We start from the raw sequence: 22,436 nt of genomic DNA, 5'->3' as shown, positions 1-22,436 counted from the left end.
GTTTTAAAGTATTGCTTTGGTGCTTTTCCTTATTCTTCCATGGATTTCCAAGTCTGCCTACATACCATCATAACATATGGCTACAGTTATATGATTATGATTTCAGGGAACTTTTTTTTTCATGAAGAGGAAAACATCTGGGTTGGAGAATACTGTAAAGTGAAAAAGTTTCTGCTCTGTAACTGACCATAGTATTAAAGGGGGCTAAAATAATAATAATTTTAAATATGTAAGGGAGATTTTTAAAGCAGTTTTGTAAAGACCTTTTACTGCTAAAGCTTTTGGAACCCCTATAAACTGATGAGTTGCCCTGAACTTGAGGGGTGGCCAACATGGTACCCTTCAGACGTTGATGGACTACAACTCCCATCAGCCCCAGCCAGCATGGCGAGTAGGGCGGTTCATAAAAAACTTTGTTTTGAAAATGCCTGCTCCAAAGGTCTTATCTTACTACACATGGGATTATATGGCTATATCTGAAATTTCATGCATATAAGTTAATATCTTGACCCTCCTCCACGAAAATAGCTGTTTACTTGGCCATTTTCCTATGTCGTAAAGACTGAAATTTCAATTCAGTGGAGCAGGGTCAAGATATTAACTGATATGCATGGAATTTCAGATATAGCTATATAATCCCCAGTGTAGTAAGTCAAGACCTTTGGAGGAGGCATTTTTTTAAAAAAGTTTTTTTAATGAACCGCCCTAATGGCCAGTGGTCAGGGAAGATGGGAGTTCAAATCTCCAAAATCTGGAGGGCACCAGGTAATACTCCCAAAGTATTTCAAACAGTTAAATTACACATACAATACATTAGCAGTACTAATTTCAAAGCAGTGAAATACCAATTTAACTTTTAAAATTCAAGTATGCTATTATGGATAACTAATATAACATATATGGGACACGGGTGGCGCTGTGGCTTAAACCACAGAGCCTAGGACTTGCCGATCAGAAGGTCGGCGGTTCGAATCCCCGCGATGGGGTGAGCTCCCATCTTTTGGTCCCAGCTCCTGCCAACCTAGCAGTTCGAAAGCACGTCAAAGTGCAAGTAGCTAAATAGGTACCACTCTGGCGGGAAGGTAAACGACATTTCCGTGTGCTGCTCTGGTTTGCCAGAAGTGGCTTAGTCATGCTGGCTACATGACCCGGAAGCTGTACACTGGCTCCCTCGGCCAATAAAGCGAGATGAGCACCGCAACCCCAGAGTCGGCCACGACTGGACCTAATGGTCAGGGGTCCCTTTACCTTTACCTTTAATATAACATATAGTTAATTAGCTGTCTTGATTCAAAATCCGGGCTGCTGCAAGATTCTAGAAACACTCAGAATTTGGCAGTCTGTAGGTCTTGGCATATGCAGGCTTTGGCATTAGCACAAGCCAAGACATAGATGCCTCCTCTGCACCTGTTGTGGTTTGCGTAGTACAAATCAGGCTCATTCCAAGAGGTGCCATGCACAGTGAACCTCTGAGCCTCCAGGTACCCCTCTATGCGCACAACACCTCCAAGCTTATGCGGCACCATGGGAACTTCTAAGTTCCGTCAGCATTCAACACCCTTTCACAAGGGATAGTTCTAGTTAGAGTTGGATTAAAATATGCAGTTTAATGTGTCTTTAATGATGGATCACTTAATTGTAATGATCTCAGCCCTACCACAAATGGGTTTCTTTTGTCATATTCTTTTTTACAAGCTGCCAGATACTAGTGTCATCTGAACAACTTTACTCTTGTTGTTTGCTTGGAGGAGTCTGCATTACTTTCCAGAGATTAATCCAGCTGGGGAATGTTGTATGTTCAGCTCAGTGTTAACACAACAAATGATGAACTCACACATGCTTTCAAATAAACTGGCATAAAGCCACAGTAATTAATGTCACTTGACCTACGTCTGTCAAGTCCACACAGTAAGTCACACAGCAACTATGAGTGGTGGTAGCAAAACTGTTTATTTAAGCCCAGAACTACCCCAGTCATGTATGAAGTAGGATAGTGTCCCCTTTTTGTATGTGATGGCCTGGGACTCGGGATCGGACTTGGAGTCCTCACCGGATCCTTTGCCCCAGGCGGCATCTGAACCTAGTCTGGGGCCTGATTCTGAAGAGCCCCAGGCTGCACAGGTTCCCCTGCAACAAGCACCAGCTGGGCCGAGTCAGGGGCCTGAGCCTGCCCTGGCTCCAGATGTGGGGATTACCTCGTTGCCTTCAGCTGGCCCATCACTTACAGCTGCTCCACTACCAGTTGGGTCAGGAGAGGTTGAGCCGGCCTCTGGGTTTAGTAACCCGCCGACATATCCCGAGCTGCAGAGACTGAGGTCTGAGAGAAGGAGAGACCTTAGTTCTCGCAGGAGGAGTGCTCACCTTCGGGCGAGACAGGGAGGTGAGTCACCAGGGGATCAGGACCGGCCATTATCCCGACAGAGATAAAAGGCTGCTAGACCCCACCCCAGGTTGCGGGAGCAACATTGCTGTTTGCCAGAACCTGCCTGTGATCCTGTGATTGACCTTGCCTGGTTTCCTGTCTCATGTCCTGCTTTGGCCCTGTCGGACTGACTCCCCACAGAACCCTTGGATTCAGGACCCGACCTGGCCTGCTTTACCCCCGGGCCCAGCATATTGTAGGGTGGAAGTGAACAGGTGGCGAGTGGTAGTTGCTTCTCCATCAGCAGCTTTCTGCCCTTTACTCTGTTCCCCGGAGCACTTTCCTCATCAACTCTTGATTCCAGAAGCTTGGTTGGGAGAGAGAAAATAGTCAAGATGAGACTTTGAAAAGTAAGTGGTGAAGGCAAATAGTGATCTCCACCCTCAGGATGGGTCTACCACTATTGTGTTTTCTTTGAAGCTCTGATTGGTTGAGGACAAGGAGCTAAGACTAGTGAAAGGAAAATGTAGATAAGGATAGCTTAGGCAGTAGAGCATGGAACTCTCAATCTCATAGTTGTGGGTTAAAGCCCCATGCTGTGCAAAATATTCCTGCTTTGCAGGAGGTTGGACCAGATGACCATTGTGGTCCCTTCCAACTCTGCAATTACACGATTCTGTGATTCTAAGGCACATTAGAGACCAGGCAATGGAGGCAAAAAGAATGTTGGCTGGTACCCCATAGCATCCCCATATCCTTTGTCATTGAGGCCACTCTGACCAACTTGATATACACACTCAGTGATAACTTGATTGAGGGATTTGACTGATACTGGCTGATTTTAAAATGTTGGTTTTGGAACCTTATACCACACTGTTAATGACATATTTTTGTTTCAGGCACATGCCTGTCTGACATGTGGTCACTATAGTTAATGGGCTTTTGTTTGTACAGTGTACAGTTTGTTCATGGGTCCTGCAAGCAGCTTTTTACCCTGAGGGCTATCAGTCAGGCTATTTTGTTCATGTTTTTATTATCAATAGCTGAAAGGATCGAGCAATAACAGTGCCATTGTCCTGTGGAAGCACTTTATGCATCCATCTGGACAGATTTGGCAGGTGTGGCTGAGTATTCCACTTTGTGGTGGAAAATCGAGCATGCGAGGCCACTTTCCATAAGTTGGATTTGTTAGCATGAGTTTAAATGGGGGCTGTCTTTGCTGGCAAGAGGGAAATAGCCCCTGCTGAATGTCCAAGGTACTTCCATCCTCTCTGCTTTCTGCTGAAAATTCCAACCTGGAGGCAAGCGATAATTTTATGGAAGCCGAAAGTGGTTTGAGAGGCTGCGCGTCCCATGGTGTGCACGGACACATATTCTCATGCATACCTTTTTGTGCCATTTTCACCTATAGTCAAACAAGTTAAGGAGTTTGCTTTAAAACAAACAAACAAACCTTGCCAAACCTGTTTAGCAAAGTCAAGAGCGGGATCAGTGTACGCGCCATAAGCAGTGATCCCTCTTTCAAGCTGCCTGCTAAATCTTTTCAGCAGTCTGCATCTGTAGGTCTCATAGCCTTAATTATTTTAGAAAAAAGACTGCAGAGATTGCATTGTAATGTATTGTTGGGTCCTCAGGGAGTTCTTCCAGCAGTCAAGATGAGGTCATACCACTGGGTGGTGGGGTGTGTGTGTGTGTGAGAGAGAGAGGAGGAGGGAGAGAGAGCACAATGAAGGTGGATAAAGGTGCATGGACTATCCAAGACCATTCCTTTCCATGGAGCTCGTTCCTTCCTTTTTTATTTGCCAGACATTTTTAATAGTATTAATATCCAAGGGGCAAGAATAAGGATAATAAAAAGAATTTGCCACACATGGCTTTGCTTCAAAGGAAGGCTAAGAAGGCATGGAGTGTCGAGGTCCTGTTCTGCAAATAGTGAAGCCATGTTCAAGTATACAGAAGATCTGTGATGTGATTATTAATTTTGGGGGGAGTGGGTGGTTCGTGAAGAAAATGGCACAAGTAGGACTGGCATTGCCTCCACTCTTACACTATAGTCCACATTTTTCTCCCAGCTTGGCACCAAGCATGGCACAGTATGGCCATACCCTCAGGGGGTCCACAAATTGTGTTTGGATTTCCTGGCCAGTCACTGTTTGCCCTCTCTGCCTGTTCCTTTCACTGCCCCTCCCCAAGTTCAAGAGGAGGAAGGGGTTTTACTTATTTGCACTGTGGTATGAAGATGGCAGGATAAAGCAAGAGTCCTCTTATGCTGTATCTCATCGTCCTCAAACTGCTGTGCAAGTGACAGGAGACTCAAAGCCCAAAGAGCTTGAGCGAGAGGCAGAGTTTTGTTTCACCAGTGCAGAGATTTACATAAGGAAAGAGGGGGTGGGTGGGGGCTCATACTATTATTGTGGGATCTTGTGTTCTTGCTGCTTATTTTCTGGAATATAGTGATAGGTGCCTTTGCCTCATAATTTTTTTTTATTGTAAAAGAACACCTTTTTAAATTAAGCTTAAGTTCTCAGATAATTTAACTTGCTAAGAAAGATGCTGGTGACTTTTTGTTATATATAAGAGCTGTTGTGAAGTCTGAAATTGGCAGGCACTACTTTCATTTTGCTGCTAGGAAAAGATCTGTATTGTGCGTCCTGCGTTACCTCTTCCAGATTGTAACTAGATACATTTTGTGTTGTGTTACATTTCAGGCAGCTGTTCTTGATGTACAGCCAAAAAGTACATGCTCATATGCTTAACAGCTAGACAGAAATGGGACTTGCACTGAGCCTGGCTGCCTTTGCTTCACACAGAAGAATTAACCACATTAACCATTTCAGCATGAAAAGTAGCTTTCTGATAGTTGTAAATATTTTGTTACTTACTGTTCAGAGAAATTTGGGTTCAGCATAGCATTGAAGGGCATTATTTCATAGGAATAAGGTTCAACAGCATTGAAGGGCATTATTTCATAGGAATTTTGCAGTCTTTTCTTCTGCTTGCAGATGGCTTATAACTAGTAATCTTGCTTTCCTTCTCTGAAGACCCCAACTATCACCTTTTGGAAGGATGGCTAGATTTAAACTCTTCTTTTCTTTTAACTTTATAGCTGCAGCGTACCTTTCCTTTCCTCCTGCAGATCCTTACAGTGCAAAGGTTTGGCCTGCTACAGAAACCACGGAGGGAAAGTAAAACCATTTCCCTGCCAAAATTGTGAGAGCTGGCTCTGTACAGAGCTGCTCCCATCAAAAGAACTGGAGGAGAGGCAGGGGAGTACACTTGATAGGCTGCGAAAATCTCCCAAGTGGAAATGCAGCACTGGGATCCATCAGGGTGCCAGATATTTGGGCTCTTTGGGGGCTCCTGCCCCACCTGGCAATATCAAGGCCCTATTGTTTCTCTTTTAATTTTGGGTGAGGGTGTGCCCAGATTTTCAGGCTGGCATAAGCTGTGCACCCTGCTCCCCCCACACCAGGGCCTAACACCCAGCAAAGAAAATCTGTCTGCTACTGCATACCTTTCCTTTTCAGCTGGAGTGAAGTACTCAGAGCAGGGGTAGGCAACCTAAGTCCCGGGGGCTGGATGCGGCCCAATCTCCTCCTCAATCCAGCCCGTGGACGGTCCGGGAATCAGCATGTTTTTACATGAGTAGAATGTTTCCTTTTATTTAAAATGCATCTCTGGGTTATTTGTGGGCATAAGAATTCATTCTTTTTCCTCTTCAAAATATAGTCCGGCACCCCACAAGGTCTGGGGGACAGTGGACTGGCCCATGACTGAAAAAGGTTGCTGACCCCTGACTCAGAGCTAACAAACAAAAAAGCCCTCCTGCCACTGCTGGCTGGTTAACCCTTTCTTGAAATGCATAGGTTTAGTGTTGTTGGGTTTTTTAATCCAAAATTATTTTCTGGTGCTTTACTTTTAATGACAGCAATCTTGTTCTCATTTGTCTTTTTCTTCATCTGGAGTACACTGAATAGAAGTTAGTGCAGTATTTTCAGGGCTGCAAGCTTGGATCCCCTCTAGGCTCCCAAGCTATTGTTCTGTTGAAATGTATTTCAGAATCTGTTTTTAATGCTGCAGCTCAGCCCTGGAACTGTTACAGCAGCCTTCTTTTATTTTATGTTGTGAACCACCCTGAGATCTATACAAATTTTAATAATAATAATAATAATTGCTCAGAAGTAAGCCCCACTGTGTTCAAGGGGCATAAAAAGGTAAAGGACCCCTGACAGTTCAGTCCCGTCACGAACAATTCTGGGCTTGCAGCGCTCATCTCGCTTTACTGGCCGAGGGAACCGGTATTTGTCTGCAGACAGTTTTTTAGGGTCATGTGGCCAGCATGACTAAGCCGTTTCTGGTGAAACCAGAGCAGCACACAGAAATGTCGTTTGCCTTCCCGCTGAAGTGGTACCTATTTATCTACTTGCACTTTGACGTGCTTTTGAATTGCTAGGTTGGCAGGAGCAGGGACCAAACAGTGGGAGCTCACCCCGTCACGGGGATTCGAACCACCGACCTTCTGATTGGCAAGGCCTAGGCTCTGTGATTTAGACCACATTGCCACTCATGTCAAGGGGCATAGTGCCTATCAAATGCATTTAAAATTGCAGTACAAAGATTAAATTCAATGGGACTTAACTTCTGCACTCTGTGCAAATAAGCATATAGTTAAGAACTGAAAATTGTGTTTTGTTTGGTTTTTGCAATGGGATTTAGGCATGTTTCATTTTGTATGAAAGCTCTTGCTTCCCATTTCCATCTTTGAAGAAAAATGCTCCATTCATGTAACAGGGTTTCGTATGCCACATGCGGAGTATTCCTTCCCTCGTGGAACAGGGAAAGTTCTGCACACACTCTCCATTAGTACCACTGGATTATGTTCAACATTCGCAAGATAAGTTACTTCAAGTGATATGAAGTATCAAGTGATTACTTTTAGTCTCTGGGCCTGCAATCCTATGTATATTTACTTGGAAGAAGGCCCCACTAAATTCTGTATAACATCTGAATAAATATGCATAGGATCAGACCTTAAATCCTATAATTGCCATTAAAATTCACCTTAGTATCTTTATTTTAAATATTGCAGGGGAGTACAGTTTCAAAACACAAACAATCACCACTCTCTTTACAGTGGTACCTCAGGTTAAGAACCTAATTCGTTCTGGAGGTCCGTTCTTAACCTGAAACTGTTCTTAACCTGAAGCACCACTTTAGCTAATGGGGCCTCCTGCTGCCGTCACGCGATTTCTGTTCTCATCCTGAAGCAAAATTCTTAACCTGAGTTACTATTTCTAGGTTAGCGGAGTCTGTAACCTGAAGCGTCTGTAACCCGAGGTACCACTGTACTTCCTGGCATTGCCACAGGAAAAGCTCAGGTCATGGCCAGGGCATGTTTTTCTCCAAGGAACACACTGCAAATCATATCTTTTTAAAAAAGGAAATGTTATGAGACACATAGTTAATTAAATTGGATTAGCCATGCAGCGGCTCTTTACTCACTGATTTACTTTGCTGTATTGCTCGTGGTTGAGAGAAGGCAGGCTGGTGTAGAAAAATATCAGTCTACGAAACCAAAAAAAAGGGGGGGGAGAATGTGGTATTTCTTTCTATTTAGATGGGCAGAATAACAATTCTAAGGAGGTCTAGATTTTATGAGAAATTATCCAGCATACTTGTCTATGTCTACTTTCTGGGAGTGTTTGTGTTTGTGAGGCGGGCATGAGAATGAGACCAAGAGAGATGTATTTTTCAGGTGGCCAGTACCTCCACATTTTAAGCATTCCTGTTGCAAGTGTTAGGCCACATCCATGCCACACACTATGAGACCACTATAAACCGCCATGGCTTTCCCGCAAAGAGTTCTGAGAGCTGCAGTTTGTTAAGGGTGCTGAGAGAAGACCCCTGTTTCCCTCCCAGAGCTATTATTTCCAGAGTTCCCTGTGAAGAGGCATTGGTTGTTAAATCACTCTGGATTCTTAGGGAAGGTACTGCTGGTCCCATCTTTTCCAGGGCACCCATGCTTCATATAAAAGAACTGCAAGCAGAATTTCTCTCTTGGCATATATGGTAAACTAAGCAGAGTAACCACTGTATATTTCTGAGGTTCTCCTATTAGAAACATATTATTGTGTTTGGTTTGAATTTGGCCTTATGAGCATTCACAAAAGTCTTGTTATCCTTGGTTGCATAACTTGCTACAGGGGAAGTCGCAAATACCTTCCCCCAGATGATCTGCTGGTTGTACCCTCTTCCTAGATGATGGACAGCCAGTATCTGGAAAACAACAGATTTGCTGTTGAAAAGATCTTCCTCGGTCCATGGCAGGGATGGAAACCTCTGACCCATGGCTCATCCTTGGCCCACCAGGTCTCTCCATTTAGCCCATGAGGTTCAAAACAAAAACAAAAAAACTACACCCACCTGCTCAACACTATCTGGAGCCAATAGTGAATAATCACTATGGCTTTGTTTTGAGCTTTGTTGGGCCCACAGAAAGTAATCTGCGGATACAGGTTTTTAACTTATATCCTGAAGTACATGTTTACTGTCTTGTATCTTGGCTATCATAAAGGAACCACAATAAATTGTTAGATCAGAGTCATGTCATGGGCCTTGTTGGTGTTCTTCACATTGTTAGCCTAGAAGTTCATCTAGGCTGCTTCTTCTGACATTATTTCCCTATGGTAATTTTGCACAGGCATTTCTTTCAATCCACATCTTTTCTAAGGGTGCGAAATCCATTCATGAGCCACAGAAAATCCCAACAGTAGCCTGGTATAATCATTGATGCTGTCAAACAAATTTAATAAATAACTAGCATTTAAAACAACAACAACTGCTGCACTTTACACAGGAGTCGGAAGAGTATTAGCACAGGGCCCAATTCATATAAGTGTAGAAGTGTGAGCTTCTCACTGTCCTTCTGCAGCTTGATGCATCACAGCAGCAAGACAAGATGCTCACGTACAATTTCTTCTAGTTTTCCTGAGTGAGAGGGCCAAAGACCATGCAGGAACTTTTCACTGGCTTGCATGTATTTTCCTTACTGCGTTGGTTTAGAGTATAATCCTGGTCTCTGTTTTGCAAAGGGGAGAGCAAATGAGGGAGTATGTTGGGTTGGCCTTCTCTTCCTTCTTTCCAACCCCTTCCCATTCAGCAAGTGTAGCATCTTTTGCTATGTGACAGGTGAGGACACCACCTACTTAGGTTGCTGGGTGCCTGGGGCTTCACCATTGCAGCTCTTTTGCTCAACATACTCGTTCCTGCTGCCACTTTGTATGTGGGTCATGGGATTCCATAGGATGTGGTTCCCGCATGGAGGAAAGGAGAGTCTTCTTCCCCCCCCCATCACTGTGTGCCTTCTGCACAGAGAGTAGAATTGCACCCTTTAAGAATATATTTCAAATTTCAGTATGTTTTCTTCATGTGAAAAACTTGTATTTCTTAAAAGTATTTTAAGCCATTTTAACCAAGGTGGTCAGATTGGGAGACAGGGAGAGAACATCAGAATTTATAAACAATAGGAGTTTAGCACTCTCCAAATTAGATTGACAGAGTATGGTAAAACTGACATTGTGCTTCCAGCTTATACCATGACTTAGTTCATCTTATTATGCTGTGAATGTAATCCTTTTTTTGGAAGCCTATCTGGAAAAATTGAACCTACTGTAGTACATCAGCTGTTTATAATCAAAGAAACATATGTTTAAAAGAGCTACAGGGCCTTTATAAACTATGTGTGCAAATTACCTTTGGAATTGGTTTATTGAGTTGTTGAGACCATTGCTTTGGGTAACTGTTCTGAAGCATTGTTATGAATTAATTGCAAACTTTTGATATGTTTAGTTTTGCTTAGGCCAGTTAATCAGATGTGCATGTAACTTAATGCAGCTAATGAGCCTGCAGGAATTAATGCTTAGTGTTGCCTTTCCTTTCCTAGTGAATATTGCTTCCAAAAATAGAACCGGACCTACTAATAAGATAGATAATGCTGTTTTTGTTATCCTAGCACTTCTCTGCATGTTCTGCCAAACCCTCGCCACGACATAATAATAATGCAATATTTGAACAGACAAGGAGACAACTGAGAAAGGAATATGACCATCTCTCCTTAGGGAGTTTAATATGCATATTGTATCATTGGCAAGGAGAATGCCAGTCCCTAATGTTTTTCTCTGTTTTGCTTCCATTCACATGCAATCAAATTGGTGCGTTGCAAATTTAATTGCTGTCATTTGGAACATAGCTGCATACTGATTTAGCCAATTTACCAGCTAAAGAGAATTATCTGTGTACTGTATTACATGTGTGCGTGAGAATACATGGGCTCTGTTGGGAGTGGGGAAGGCAAGAGGTCTGTTCCGTGCTTGGCTATGTCATGTTTGCTTTCTTATATATGTACCGTATATCCCCTCTGGGAAAGGAGGATGTGCCATGCCAGAACCCCAGCTGTGACCATTTATATAGAGTGATAGCTTTCCCAGAATCGGGAAGATCTGGCATTAGGTCCTGGTCCCGAGCACATTTAGTATGTTCGAAAAGTGTCTGACACTGTGAACCTAAGTGCCTGGAGGTTAAGGTCTCTTAATTTCGGCAGAACTTGCCTCCAAGTACTGACTCCCCCTCCCCCATTCCTGGCATCCTTTTTATTTCTCTTTCCTTTTGACTCTCTGTCATTGCTTAACTTTATATTCTCATCTGAAGCTTGTTTTCATTCTCCTAAGATCTTGTTCTGCAACTTCTTAGCCTTGTACTTTCTTTCTCTTTTCTCCCCAGCAGGCACATTCCACATGATAGATTGCTGGTGGATTCAACCTTGTTTATATAAAAGCATTTCATAGCCCTGCCAGACAGCTGTGCTGGCAGGTCACTTTGAAAGACCATTCATGTGTATTGCAAGTGAAGCCTTGGATCCGGGTGGCACTCCTGCCATCTGGAACGGGCCCGAAATTAAATAATTGCATGTGCTTCTTGAAAGGTGGTAGAATTTACTTTTATCTGCACCTTCTCTTTTCCAGTTACCAAGTTTCCAAAAGAAAGAAATACCAGAACTTCCAGCTTTGCAAACATTTGGGAACAAAGACTTAACTCTCCAACTGCTTACGTGGCAGCATATTCTTGAGCTGAAATGTAGATTTATTTACTCAAGGCCAGAATAAAAGAGCTGAGCAAGGGCTTCTCTAAGGGGCATTGTATCTAATATCAAAAACATAAGCTAACACTGGTTTATTTACGTAAATGCTACAGCATGTCATATAAATGAAAGTTAGCATTTCATATTTTAGGCACAGCCTCTTGTCTGTATCATGTGGTGTTTTAAAGTAAGTCTTCAAAAAAAAATTCAACCCCTCAGCAGGATCACTCTTAGCAGCAGCTAATATTGTGCAAAGATCAAAAGGTTTGAGTCGGGGTTTGGATTATTTTGAACGTGGAGTTGGGGGGGGGTTACTATTTCTTTTTTAAGAACCTTGTACATTGACATAAGGGCTGCATAAAACCAAACAGATTATTTTGTGTATGCTGCATCTGTAGATTACTGGGACATTATCACATAGTTTTGTAACCTTTTAAAAACATTTTGAAGTTAACATGAAAATCAAAACTTGTGTCTTAAAAAGCCATTGCATGCATTTCTCCCCTCCCACTGCACTGTCCATTTTGGTGCAGGGTGGGGTGTGTGTGTGTGTGTGTGTGTGTGTGTATTGTTGTTTTACTGCCATGCTGGATGGTTTATGTCCAATGGGATGCATTCAGTCTACCAAAGCACTCCTTGGGAAAGTTTTATTCTCTTTTCCACCACAACAAATGGTCTCAAAGTAGCTTATCCCACAGCAGTTGCACGCACCAGAGCAAAGAGTTTTGTGGGCAGGATCAGTTCAAGACCCGTGTTTCAGAGAGTCCTTGGGCAAACTGCCCAAGATAGAGCCTTGTTCAGTGCACCACTCTCATCCTTGTATTTTCATTGGAAGATACATTAGTCACTTTCATAACTGGAACCCGTGACTGTGTTGCAAAGACTGTGTGCACGTGCAAAGTGTTTCTAGTGGTTTTCCTTCTGGCGGCAGCCCCTAGACTACCTTGCCTTGATGGTCCACGTGCCAGTCACAGGTGCGGGCGAATCCAGTGATGAGCAATAGTTGATGTAGTTGGCATCTAGTGGCCAAAAGGTGGTGCTTGAGGAAAGTTGGAACTGAGCAGGCTCGAGGCCAGACTGAAAACTATATAACAGAAACAAATAAATAAAACCAGTTGTTCATCTTACTGGTATAGCCCTAAATACATTATACAGTTGTACCTTGGAAGTCAAACGGAATCCATTCTGGAAGTCCGTTTGACTTCCAAAACGTTCAGAAACCAAGGTGTGGCTTCCGATTGGCTGTAGGAAGCTTGGTCGTTTGGGTTCCAAAGAACATTCGCAAACAAGAACACTCACTTCCAGGTTTGCTGCGTTCGTGAGCCAAAACGTTCGACTCGCAAGGCATTTGGGGTCCAAGGTACGACTATTTGCCCTTGCCTCCCCACTTAACAGGCTGCCAAAGGAGGTACGGAGATCTGAACTGGCAGAGGGCTTTCCCCCTTCCTTTTCTCATCACTTCATTCATCTGGCTTTTCCCCTTCACGTATCTCGTTTTCTTCCTCTGGGCTCTCCCTATCCACAAGATGGGAGTCTCCAGCGTGACTGCTGTGGGCACCATGGCACCTTTAGACATCACCTTTGCTACCCACCTGAGCCCCCTGCCCCTCTCAGTTTTATTTTTCTTAAATATAAATTAGGCCAAAGAAATTAGGCCAAAGGCTGCATGAAATTAAGCCAAGCCCCCAGCTGCAGTTTGCCCATCCCTGACCTGCTACCTCCCTGAGTGTTGCTCTCTTGGGTTCCTACCCTGCAGCAAGGTTCTGTGGTGATGCTTGATCTATCCGTAGTGTCATAGGGAGTGGGGTCTGAGAGAACCCTCTTCCCCCTGCACAATTCATGTTGAATTCTGTGCATGGCAATTTTGATCCCATCATATGCCTCTAGAAGTAAAAAGGTTTAAGGGAGCTCTTTTTATATTTTTATTTTTCAACCAAAATAAGTTTGGAGCTCTTTGAAAGACCTGCACATTACCGGGAATAGAATTCCACACATGTTCTGTGACTGAATATCCGGCAGTGAATCTTGAGGAGAGTGAAGGGGGAGGGAGTATTATTTTACTACCTGCAGCAAAACAGGGGTTCTCTGTTAATACATCAGAATTAATTCCACCCCTTGAAAATCCAGATTTCAGATAATTTAAGCTGTCCCTGGGGCTTTCTAAGGACTTGGCCTTTTTGTACCATGTGTTTACAAGAATAAATACTGTCAACAGAGCTATATTTTTTTTCATAAAGCTGAATATGTCAAGCAATAAACACTGGCCTAGTTTCTGAGCGAGCTCTATTTCGGTGACCTTGGCCAATTCTGGCTTCTTATCACAATGCAATTTTTCACATTTAACAGATCTTAAATTGAGTAACGTAATCTGTTTGACCTGTTTTGTGAATTAGAGCTTTTTCACAATTTTAAATGTATACAGTGGTACCTCAGGTTAAGTACTTAATTTGTTCCGGAGGTCCGTACTTAACCTGAAACAGTTCTTAACCTGAAACACCACTTTAGCTAATGGGGCCTCCTGCCGCCGCTGGAGCCCGATTTCTGTTCTTATCCTGAAGCAAAGTTCTTAACCCTAAGGCTACTTCTGGGATAGCGGAGTCTGTAACCTGAAGCGTATGTAACCTGAGGTACCACTGTGTAATGTAAGCAGCCCATGTTTGAAAACTTGTGAATTTTATAGTATTGGCTGCAGCTCCCTGTCATGTATATAAACAGTGCAAATATATTTCTAATAGCATAATGTGTGAAGCAGCTCTCAGAATTATATCATTAGGTGTTCTGTGCATAAGGTGCTGTTTGCCTAATGGCTTAGTCTAGCAAAGCATTTTGGCTTCTTGTCAACATTCTACGTATGTGAGAGAATCTTTTGACCGTTAGCTTAAATGTACTGGAGTTGCAAGATTGTATTTGAATACAGTGATACCTCAGGTTACAGACGCTTCTGGTTACAGAAATTGTGTGGCAGCAGCGGGAGGCCCCATTAGCTAAAGTGGTACCTCAGGTTAAGAATGGACCTCCAGAACAAATTAGGTTCTTAACCAGAGGTACCACTGTATTGCTTATCCTCACCTTGACGCCCATTTGAGGCATCATATGAAATAGGCACATAGAAATTCACAACTCCCAGTCAAATCTAGATTGTTTCATTGATTTTTTTTAAAATTGTATTAATATATTGTTCAAAAACTTTTATATAGTGCAAGGAAGAACGAGATAAGAAAAGCAGGGAGTGAGGGGGGAACGCAGAAAAAGAAAGTGTATTTGTTACAGGATTTCTGTTTTATCTGTGATCCTTGGCCACCAGCTTAATTTTGCTAGAGATATATTGAACAAACAGGTAATCATTTCCAGAAGCTTATAGTCAAAGTCTCCAAAAAGATGTACTCCCCTCCCTTCAGCAAAGCACCATATTTTTCTGAATGTCTTTAAGTCTTTGTGTGTGTGCAGGGTGAGTGTGCATACATTATTCCATGGGTGGTGGAAGGCAATTATTCTTCATTGTATGGTCACAGTCCAAAATAACTTCCCTGGTTTCTTTCTTCTTGTTGGCCAGAGTAACTTTAATAAGTTTTAAATGGCCATTCCTGAGTTGGGCAGCTGCTAAGATTGCAATATGGGAGATTGCCTTCTGGCAAATTCATTTGAAGGGACCTTTGCAGAGCCAAGATTACATCACATAGGCAGTATGTTATACAGACATATTCCAGAATCAACATAGTGCATGATGCCATATCCTACGGAGAATGATCTGCCATAAAATGAAATGTTAAATTGTTTACACACTGGAGAGAAATTCTGAATGTGTGGAACATAATTTGAATAGGGAACTGGCAAAGAATGGTAGCTGCCTATTCCATATTATAGTAAGCATACAGCACCGCATAGTATGTGATGCTAAGCTATGTTAATAAAGGAAATAAGAAAACATGTGTTCCATATTAAAGGTCTTGAAAGATATTAATCATTTGTGTGCAGCAGGATATGTAGGCATACAACACAGGAGAAGGAATGCATTAGGAGGGGCAGGGCTGCTGGACCAAGTGACATTTTGTGCCCATGTAAATACACGGAAAGTTATTCACTTAATCTGGCTCTTGTTTCATAATAAATGAAATATCTGTTGTATGCCTGTGCTTGAGGGGTGGGGGACGGACAACTATTACTCTCATTACACTGTTTTCTCCCACTCATGAGTCACATTCTTTACCAAGCACAACGGAGTGCCAGTGTTCAAGCTGCCTCTCTCTTCAACACCCAAACCTCAAATTGTCCTGCTATGAAATCATAGCTGACTGAATTAAAACAAGACTAATGTGGAGCATGATTGTACCTGGTCAGCCTACCAGCATCCTACACCATTTTTTCTCATTATCATATTAGGGCTGCTGCTGGCAAAGGCTTATTTGACGGTGAACTTTTCCCTTCCCACCAGTTGTCTTGAACTTTGGCAGGATCAAGACACTGGGCAATATTGCAATGTCACCAGTGGGGATTTGAAAGATTCTTTAAATGCCCATCTTGCAATTACAAAGGTCTCTTTACAAGTCCGCAGAATTAGATTGCAGAAGAGCTGGATGAATGAACAGTGTGATTATTGTTATCATTATGCTAATGTTTAAGCATGGTGTTTTTATAATGCTCGTGTTTATGTGCAGTAAAAGCCCACTGAGTGAGTGCTGTCGTGTTTTAAGCCAAATGAACACTAGGAAAAGAGAACAAACACACTGCGTTTCAACCAGCGCTCGTCAAAACCAGAATCTCCATGGGGAATCCATGAATATGAAATATATACATTTACTTATAATAAAAATCTGACAGTGTCATCACACAGCCCACAGTGAAGGATTTGTAGTGCAACATCACAATCCTGGATTTACATGAAGTTAGGCTGCCTAACCTTCTCTAAGTAAGGTAGTTGACTGGCATGCTCTTAAGAGCCAGTTCATCTTAAAGGTACAGTAATGTATATAATAAACTGGGTGTGAGTGAGTGTCTGTGTGCACACGTACAAAAGAGGCTGCAGAACAGTAGACAGTGGCATGGAATCGAGGGTGGTCAGTGTGCAAGGGGCAATTGAGAAGAGGAAGGAGGAAAAGGGTGAAGGTGGAACTGTGTGTGCGCGCACAGAGTCATGACCATTTGCTCAGTATCACACCAACATAGCTTTTCCACCCTCTGCCACACACTTTGCTTTATTCATGATTTGGGTACTTGAACCACAGCTAAGGAATCAGTCCGCATAAGAGTTAAGCAAACTCTCCCAGCTGCCACTTCTTCCCTGCAAATGCTGCCCAAGCACGGAGCTAGGAACCCTGTATTTGACTTAAAACACGTAGTTTTGCCCTCACAAACGAAAACAATTTTTTAATCCCCTTTCAGATCTGCTTGCCTTTGAGTGTGCATATTCGTCTCCTTTGATAATGTGAAAATAATAATTTGGCAGGACAGCTCGTTAGACAAGCGTCACAAGCTACATAACGTCTAACATCATCTAATACTAATTACCTTTTCTTGTTTGTCCTACAGCAGAGAGGGAGTCAAAAGGCAACTCTTTGGGGAGTTGAAAGGCTTCATAATAGGGCTTCTCACTCTAAAGGACAGAATTGTTTTGCCCCTTTGTTTTCAGGCCACTAATAAACCACGTCACGCTGTGAAGCTTTCCGTACTCTTTCTTGCTGTCTCATTTTAAGCTTTCAGCCTGTAGGATGTTGCTGCCTTTTGTATTTTTTAGTATGTTATCGTGGACATATTGGTGACCGGTGTGTGTATGTGTGTGTACTGTATATTCAAAATCCTATAGCAAGCTCACATTTCAACGTTTTGCTTCATGAAACTTCTTAAAGTGTTACATTGCAATATATGAACCTGTCAGCTCCATTTGCATTCTGGGATTCTGACAATGAATTAATTGTTTATATTTGCAAAAGCAAAATTTAGAGGACTGCTAAATACGCATTGTTTGATTCCTTTGCAAAACAATGTAATGCTGTTTGCATTTGAGTATTTGCTATGGGTAGAAGCCCTGTGCTCTTACTTCTTTCAGTCCTGGCTCCTAAAAGGCCGAACGGTTTACTGTTTCTGTGTAGTACAAAGTGTGATAATGGATTGCTTCAAACTCCATTTAAATGGCATTAAGTATACTTCAGTTCTTCAAGGACATTTTAGAACAAACTGTACATTCTTAGTGATGACAAACAAGAAAAGAGTCAGCAGAGAACTGTTGAACAGGGTCAAATCAGTGGTTGCAGGTTTCAAGGACTTGAGCCCTGCAAAAGTGCTTGGTATATTTGAATCAAAACTTTGCAAAATAAAAAAGCCAAGGCACATTAATGAAAGTTGCTAACTTTCTATTAAGTCTGAACTGTGGCATGGTTCAGAAAAAAAAATCTTATGAAGCTCGGTGGCTTTGCAATTTTATTATTGATATTTATTTATTTAAGACTCGGGATCATTTGAACCTAAAACTCAAAGGTTGCAGTCCTGGAAAACTGAATCATATGTGTGTGTGGTGGTGGCAATTCAGTCTAATTATTGTGCGCTAAAAGCTGCCAACATTACTCCCAGCATGGAAGTTTTCATGTCATTTCAAGTTCTCAGTATGGATAATAAGGTCAAATGTTGTTTCTGGCTGTTGGTTTGGCTTTGCAGAGGAGCCTGGTTCTACTTGTAGGTCTCCTAGCTGCACTCCCCACCCGTAAAACATACCTCTGAGTGTGCCCCTTCTTCACACAGCACACAGTTATAATATGAAATTTGCTCCTTCAAAGAAGTAGTGACGGCACCCTACTTGGATCACTTTGGAAGAGGATAAGATAAATTTAAGGTGGACAAGCCTATCAGTGACCATTGGCTATAAGAACTGTGTTCCACCACCGCTGTCAGAGGCAATATGCAAGTTGCTGCGAATCACAAAGGAGTGTGCTGTTGCATTTGGTCCTGTTACCCATAGGCATTTGGGTGGCCACAGTGAAAACAAGATGCTTGATGATGATAATAAAAAGTGATGAGAGAACTGTTGCTATTCAGAGTAGACACCATTGGGCCAGATGGACAAACAGTTATTCTTGAGGAATAGCTTATCAGCTCCACTAATCGTGGCATCCCGTAAGACACAGACAGCTGCTAGGTGCTAGATGAGGGGCATCTTTTTAAATAAAAGGCTGTACAGTTGTACCTTGGAAGCCAAATGGAATCCGTTCCGGAAGTCCGTTTGACTCCCAAAACGTTCGGAAACCTAAGCGCGGGTTCTGATTGGCTGAAGAAAGCTCCTGCAGCCAATCAGAAGCCGCAGAAGCCCCGTCGGACACTCAGCTTCCAAAAATAGTTCGCAAAGACTCTCCTCCTACAAAAGAGGGGAGTGGTTGTGGGCGGGAGCCGGTTCCCGCCTCAAGCAGGGGGCGTTAGCCCCCTTGCCTCCTCTCACCTGGCTGGCGAACCACGCCCACGGGCAGGCACCCAACCAGGTGCCTCAGAAGGGGCGTGGATGGCAGCGTAAATTGCTGCTGCGCCAGCCACGTGGCCCTCACTCTTCGTCGTCCCGTCTCGAGTCACCCACCCTCCACTCCCTTAGAGATCAGGGTCTCAGTTTCTTTTGGCCTTGCTACGGACCTTAGGTTGGTCGCCCTGGTTGTCCGGGGGGCCTGGTAGGAAGTTTTCCATTTGGCATTAGGCTTTGTGGTTTTTTCGCCTACCTCGTAGCAATTGTCACAACTTTCGTGGTATTGGTGGGTAGGTTAGGCATTGGAATAATGTGTTGTGGTGTGTGGAAGGGCTAGGTGTGGCCATCGCCTACGCCTTCAATTTTTGGGTATTCCGTTAAAGGAATCCATCAGTCGTGTATTCTGTCCGATGCCTGCTTGGCGGGAGGCCATGGCACGACCCTCGGTGACATCAGGGGAGAGCTTATAGTTGGATTAGCATCAACAGGCTCCACCTACTGGTGAATCAACCCCCCTCTCTAGACTCACCCCTCTCCGAGTGGAGTCAGCTGACGTAATCCAATGCCTAAGCCAATACCTTTTCACTCGCTGTAATCAATAAAGTTGTGGCCTTTTCTTGCCCATTAACATTATATCACGTGTCCGTGTGTTTTCATTCCACTGTGCGGGGATCGGGTCCTTGAACCACAAAGTTCACTTCTGGGTGTGCTGCGTTCGGGAGCCAAAACGTTCGGGAACTAAGCTGTTCGGCTTCCAAGGTGCGACTGTATAAACATGAGATTAGCTAAGTGTCGATTAATAATGTGAGGGAGCCTGTGCATGTTCTGTTTGATTCAGACGGCTTGAGATTGCTATCAGGCGCTGTACTTAAAATGTTAAATGATTAACTTCAAATGTAAACCTTCCCTACCAATTACATTATGGTATATGATAGTAATAATACGTCAGTGAAAATAGGTAGTGATGTTTTAGTTTAAAGAAACCAGCAATGATTCAACAAGATTGTTATAGAGCAACTGGAACAAATACTGCTCAGCTGATGTATAATTAGTCTGGAGAAATAAAACACTCATTCAGAACTTGGCAAGATCTAGAGTAAGCTGTGTAGCCTGCCAATTCTCAGTGAAGGGGAAATGGTAGCCAATCCCTTCTCTATGTGCTACCAAAAAGAACCCTTTTGTTTCCTTGGTATGCTGCTAGCTTTCTTTCACAGAATCTTTCCTGTTCCAAAATTCAAGGGCCCATCATTATCACTTACCCTTTTCACCTAAGGTGGCCTCTACTTCAAGGATCAGCTCTCAGTTGGCATCTGGTATCTGGAGGAGATTTGATAAAATGCACATAAAATCATAATGTAGAGGACAATATACTGCTAGAGGTGTTAATATTGCACTTTGGTCTGGATATGCTTTATAAGAAAAATTTATTCATCCTATTTCTATTTGTTTGCTCACTTTATAGCCAGTCTTTGTTTTGTTTTTGCCTTTTTTTTGAAAATGATGAATATATATACACACACTGCAAATCCTTCTCACAACTGGAGAGTGTTGATATTGGTTGCATGCTGGCTAGAGAGACCCCTGAATCCATTAGGGTCAAAGAGTGTGTGTATATATAGTTAATAGCAGCTGAGAATTAAGAAGAACCATGGTGTTTATGGTAAATGAACATTCTCTCTTAGCTGTGGTTCAAGTGCCCAATTCATGAGTGGCCATATTTGCATCAAGTTCTACTCAGCATTCGAAAATCGCCAACGTGCATTTTGTACCTGGCTGTTGCTTCACTTGTGACCAAGTGAAGATGACCGGGTACCAGGTTGGCCCCTGATGTCTCCACCATCTGGAGCTGCATGCCTGAGGATCCTTGGACCCTGTCTGTTTTCACTCACTAACAACACATCCTGTATAATTCTATCTGTGATACTTTATCTGCACAACCAGATTGAATTTCAGGAACCCATAAGTCATATTGAAGAATACAACTTTTGAGCCGTCTGGCCCCAAAATGCCAACTAAGGATGACTGTAACCCTGGCTTAAGGAACCATTTGGTGCCTAGCTTATATAGCTGAGTTTCTAACACTGGTTCTACTTGTAAAAAATACCGTATTTTTCTGTGTATAAGACTCCCCCCCCACCCCATTTTTTCAAGTTTAAAATTGGGGGTCGTTTTATACATCAATAGTGCATATGAGGGATTTCTTTATTTAGAGTCCCCAAAAATAGGGGTTGTGTTATACACGGGGGCATGTTATACACGGAAAAATACGGTAATCTGTAGGCAATCAAATGATGAGTTGAGTTGTACAAACTGAGAACCCTGTCATATGTCCTTGAGGAAGTGGGGTTTTTTTAGTAAAAAGCTAGGTGATTGTGAAAATTGCATCTGAATAGTATAGATCTGTGGAAAGTTTTGTTTTTGCATTTGTAAATACTGCTGTGGAGGGAGGGAAACAACCTCAGAATAAAACCCCATCTTGTTTTAGTTTGCAAAGAAGCAGAACATTCTATTCCTAGAGGAGCCACAAAAGTGCTTACAGGCAAGGATTCCCCACACAAACATCTTACACGTACACTCAGTTTTTCAAGCTGAGAAGTGTCAGGCTGTGTTTGTCTATGGAAGGGAGACGTGAATGGAGTGTATTTATTTTAGCACATTTGGTACATGGCAAACCCACCAGAATCACTTTTAACTAATACATTTTAATTACGCTAAAAGAACTACTGCTGAAGAAATGCCTTGTTTGATATTCTAAATGGCACTTAAGATTTTTTAAAATCACTTGTAACTTTTGCTGTTGTTAAAAAGATTGGATTGAAAGCATAGCCCTGGCCAGAGTCCAGGAGTGCGATCCAGGGATGTCTTGTCCTGTTCAAGGACCCCTTGTAATGATGTGGAAGCTGTACAGGAATGCTTTGGTGCTCTTGTACAGCTCCCATTCATTCACTGTCAGCGGAGCTTCCTGCGGAAAACTTATCAATGGAGTACACCCCCATAAGCCAATATAGATTGATCTCAGTTTTTCGTTTGGTATGATTTATTTTCTGTCCCACAATTCTTTTTGGGAGTGAAGGTTCTTCTCCATCAGTAAGCACTGTGAAGGCACAACATGGTGTCTTTAAAATCGTTACCCAAACCAGAGCTGACCAGAATAAAATATTAACCAGAAAGAGAGGAAGCCACACAAAAACGCAGAAAGCAGGCAGCAAAAGCTACAGTAGTTTTCTCAGAAATAATTTCTGACAAATGTTGCAACCTTCACTAGGGAAATGTGCAGAAACATATATCTACAAATGCACAATTTAATCATGACATAAATACAATTGATACAATAACTTGATTTTTAAAGGATATATATATATATATAGTGGATTACACTTTTATCTCCTTAATTTATTTTATGGTAAGTGCACTTTCTTACCCTTCAAAAACATTTACATTTTTTCTATAAATACATTATTATATGGGTAGCATTTTAATGTTTCTGGCAGACTCATAGT

At 42.5% G+C, this 22,436-nt stretch overlaps 1 protein-coding gene across 4 annotated transcripts in view; it reads left to right on the top strand.

The window, feature by feature from the left end:
- KCNQ1 (potassium voltage-gated channel subfamily Q member 1) overlaps positions 1 to 22,436 on the top strand; it is a 283,258-nt gene that overhangs the window by 120,038 nt on the left and 140,784 nt on the right. Inside the window, exon 14 of one of the 4 annotated variants that reach the window (XM_081903782.1) lies at positions 11,383 to 11,906. The exons of the other annotated variants lie outside the window; for them this stretch is intronic. Coding sequence (XP_081759908.1) covers positions 11,383 to 11,452 — 70 coding nt within the window. The 3' untranslated portion in view covers positions 11,453 to 11,906. Of the gene's footprint in view, positions 1 to 11,382; positions 11,907 to 22,436 lie in introns of those variants that run through there. 4 annotated transcript variants of the gene reach the window in all.

This window comes from Podarcis melisellensis (genome assembly GCF_964234715.1).
Source record: "Podarcis melisellensis genome assembly, chromosome: 1".
NCBI classification, from domain to species: Eukaryota; Metazoa; Chordata; class Lepidosauria; order Squamata; family Lacertidae; genus Podarcis; species Podarcis melisellensis.
Note: the sequence above shows the minus strand (reverse complement) of the source record. Positions and strands in the feature narration are given on the sequence as shown.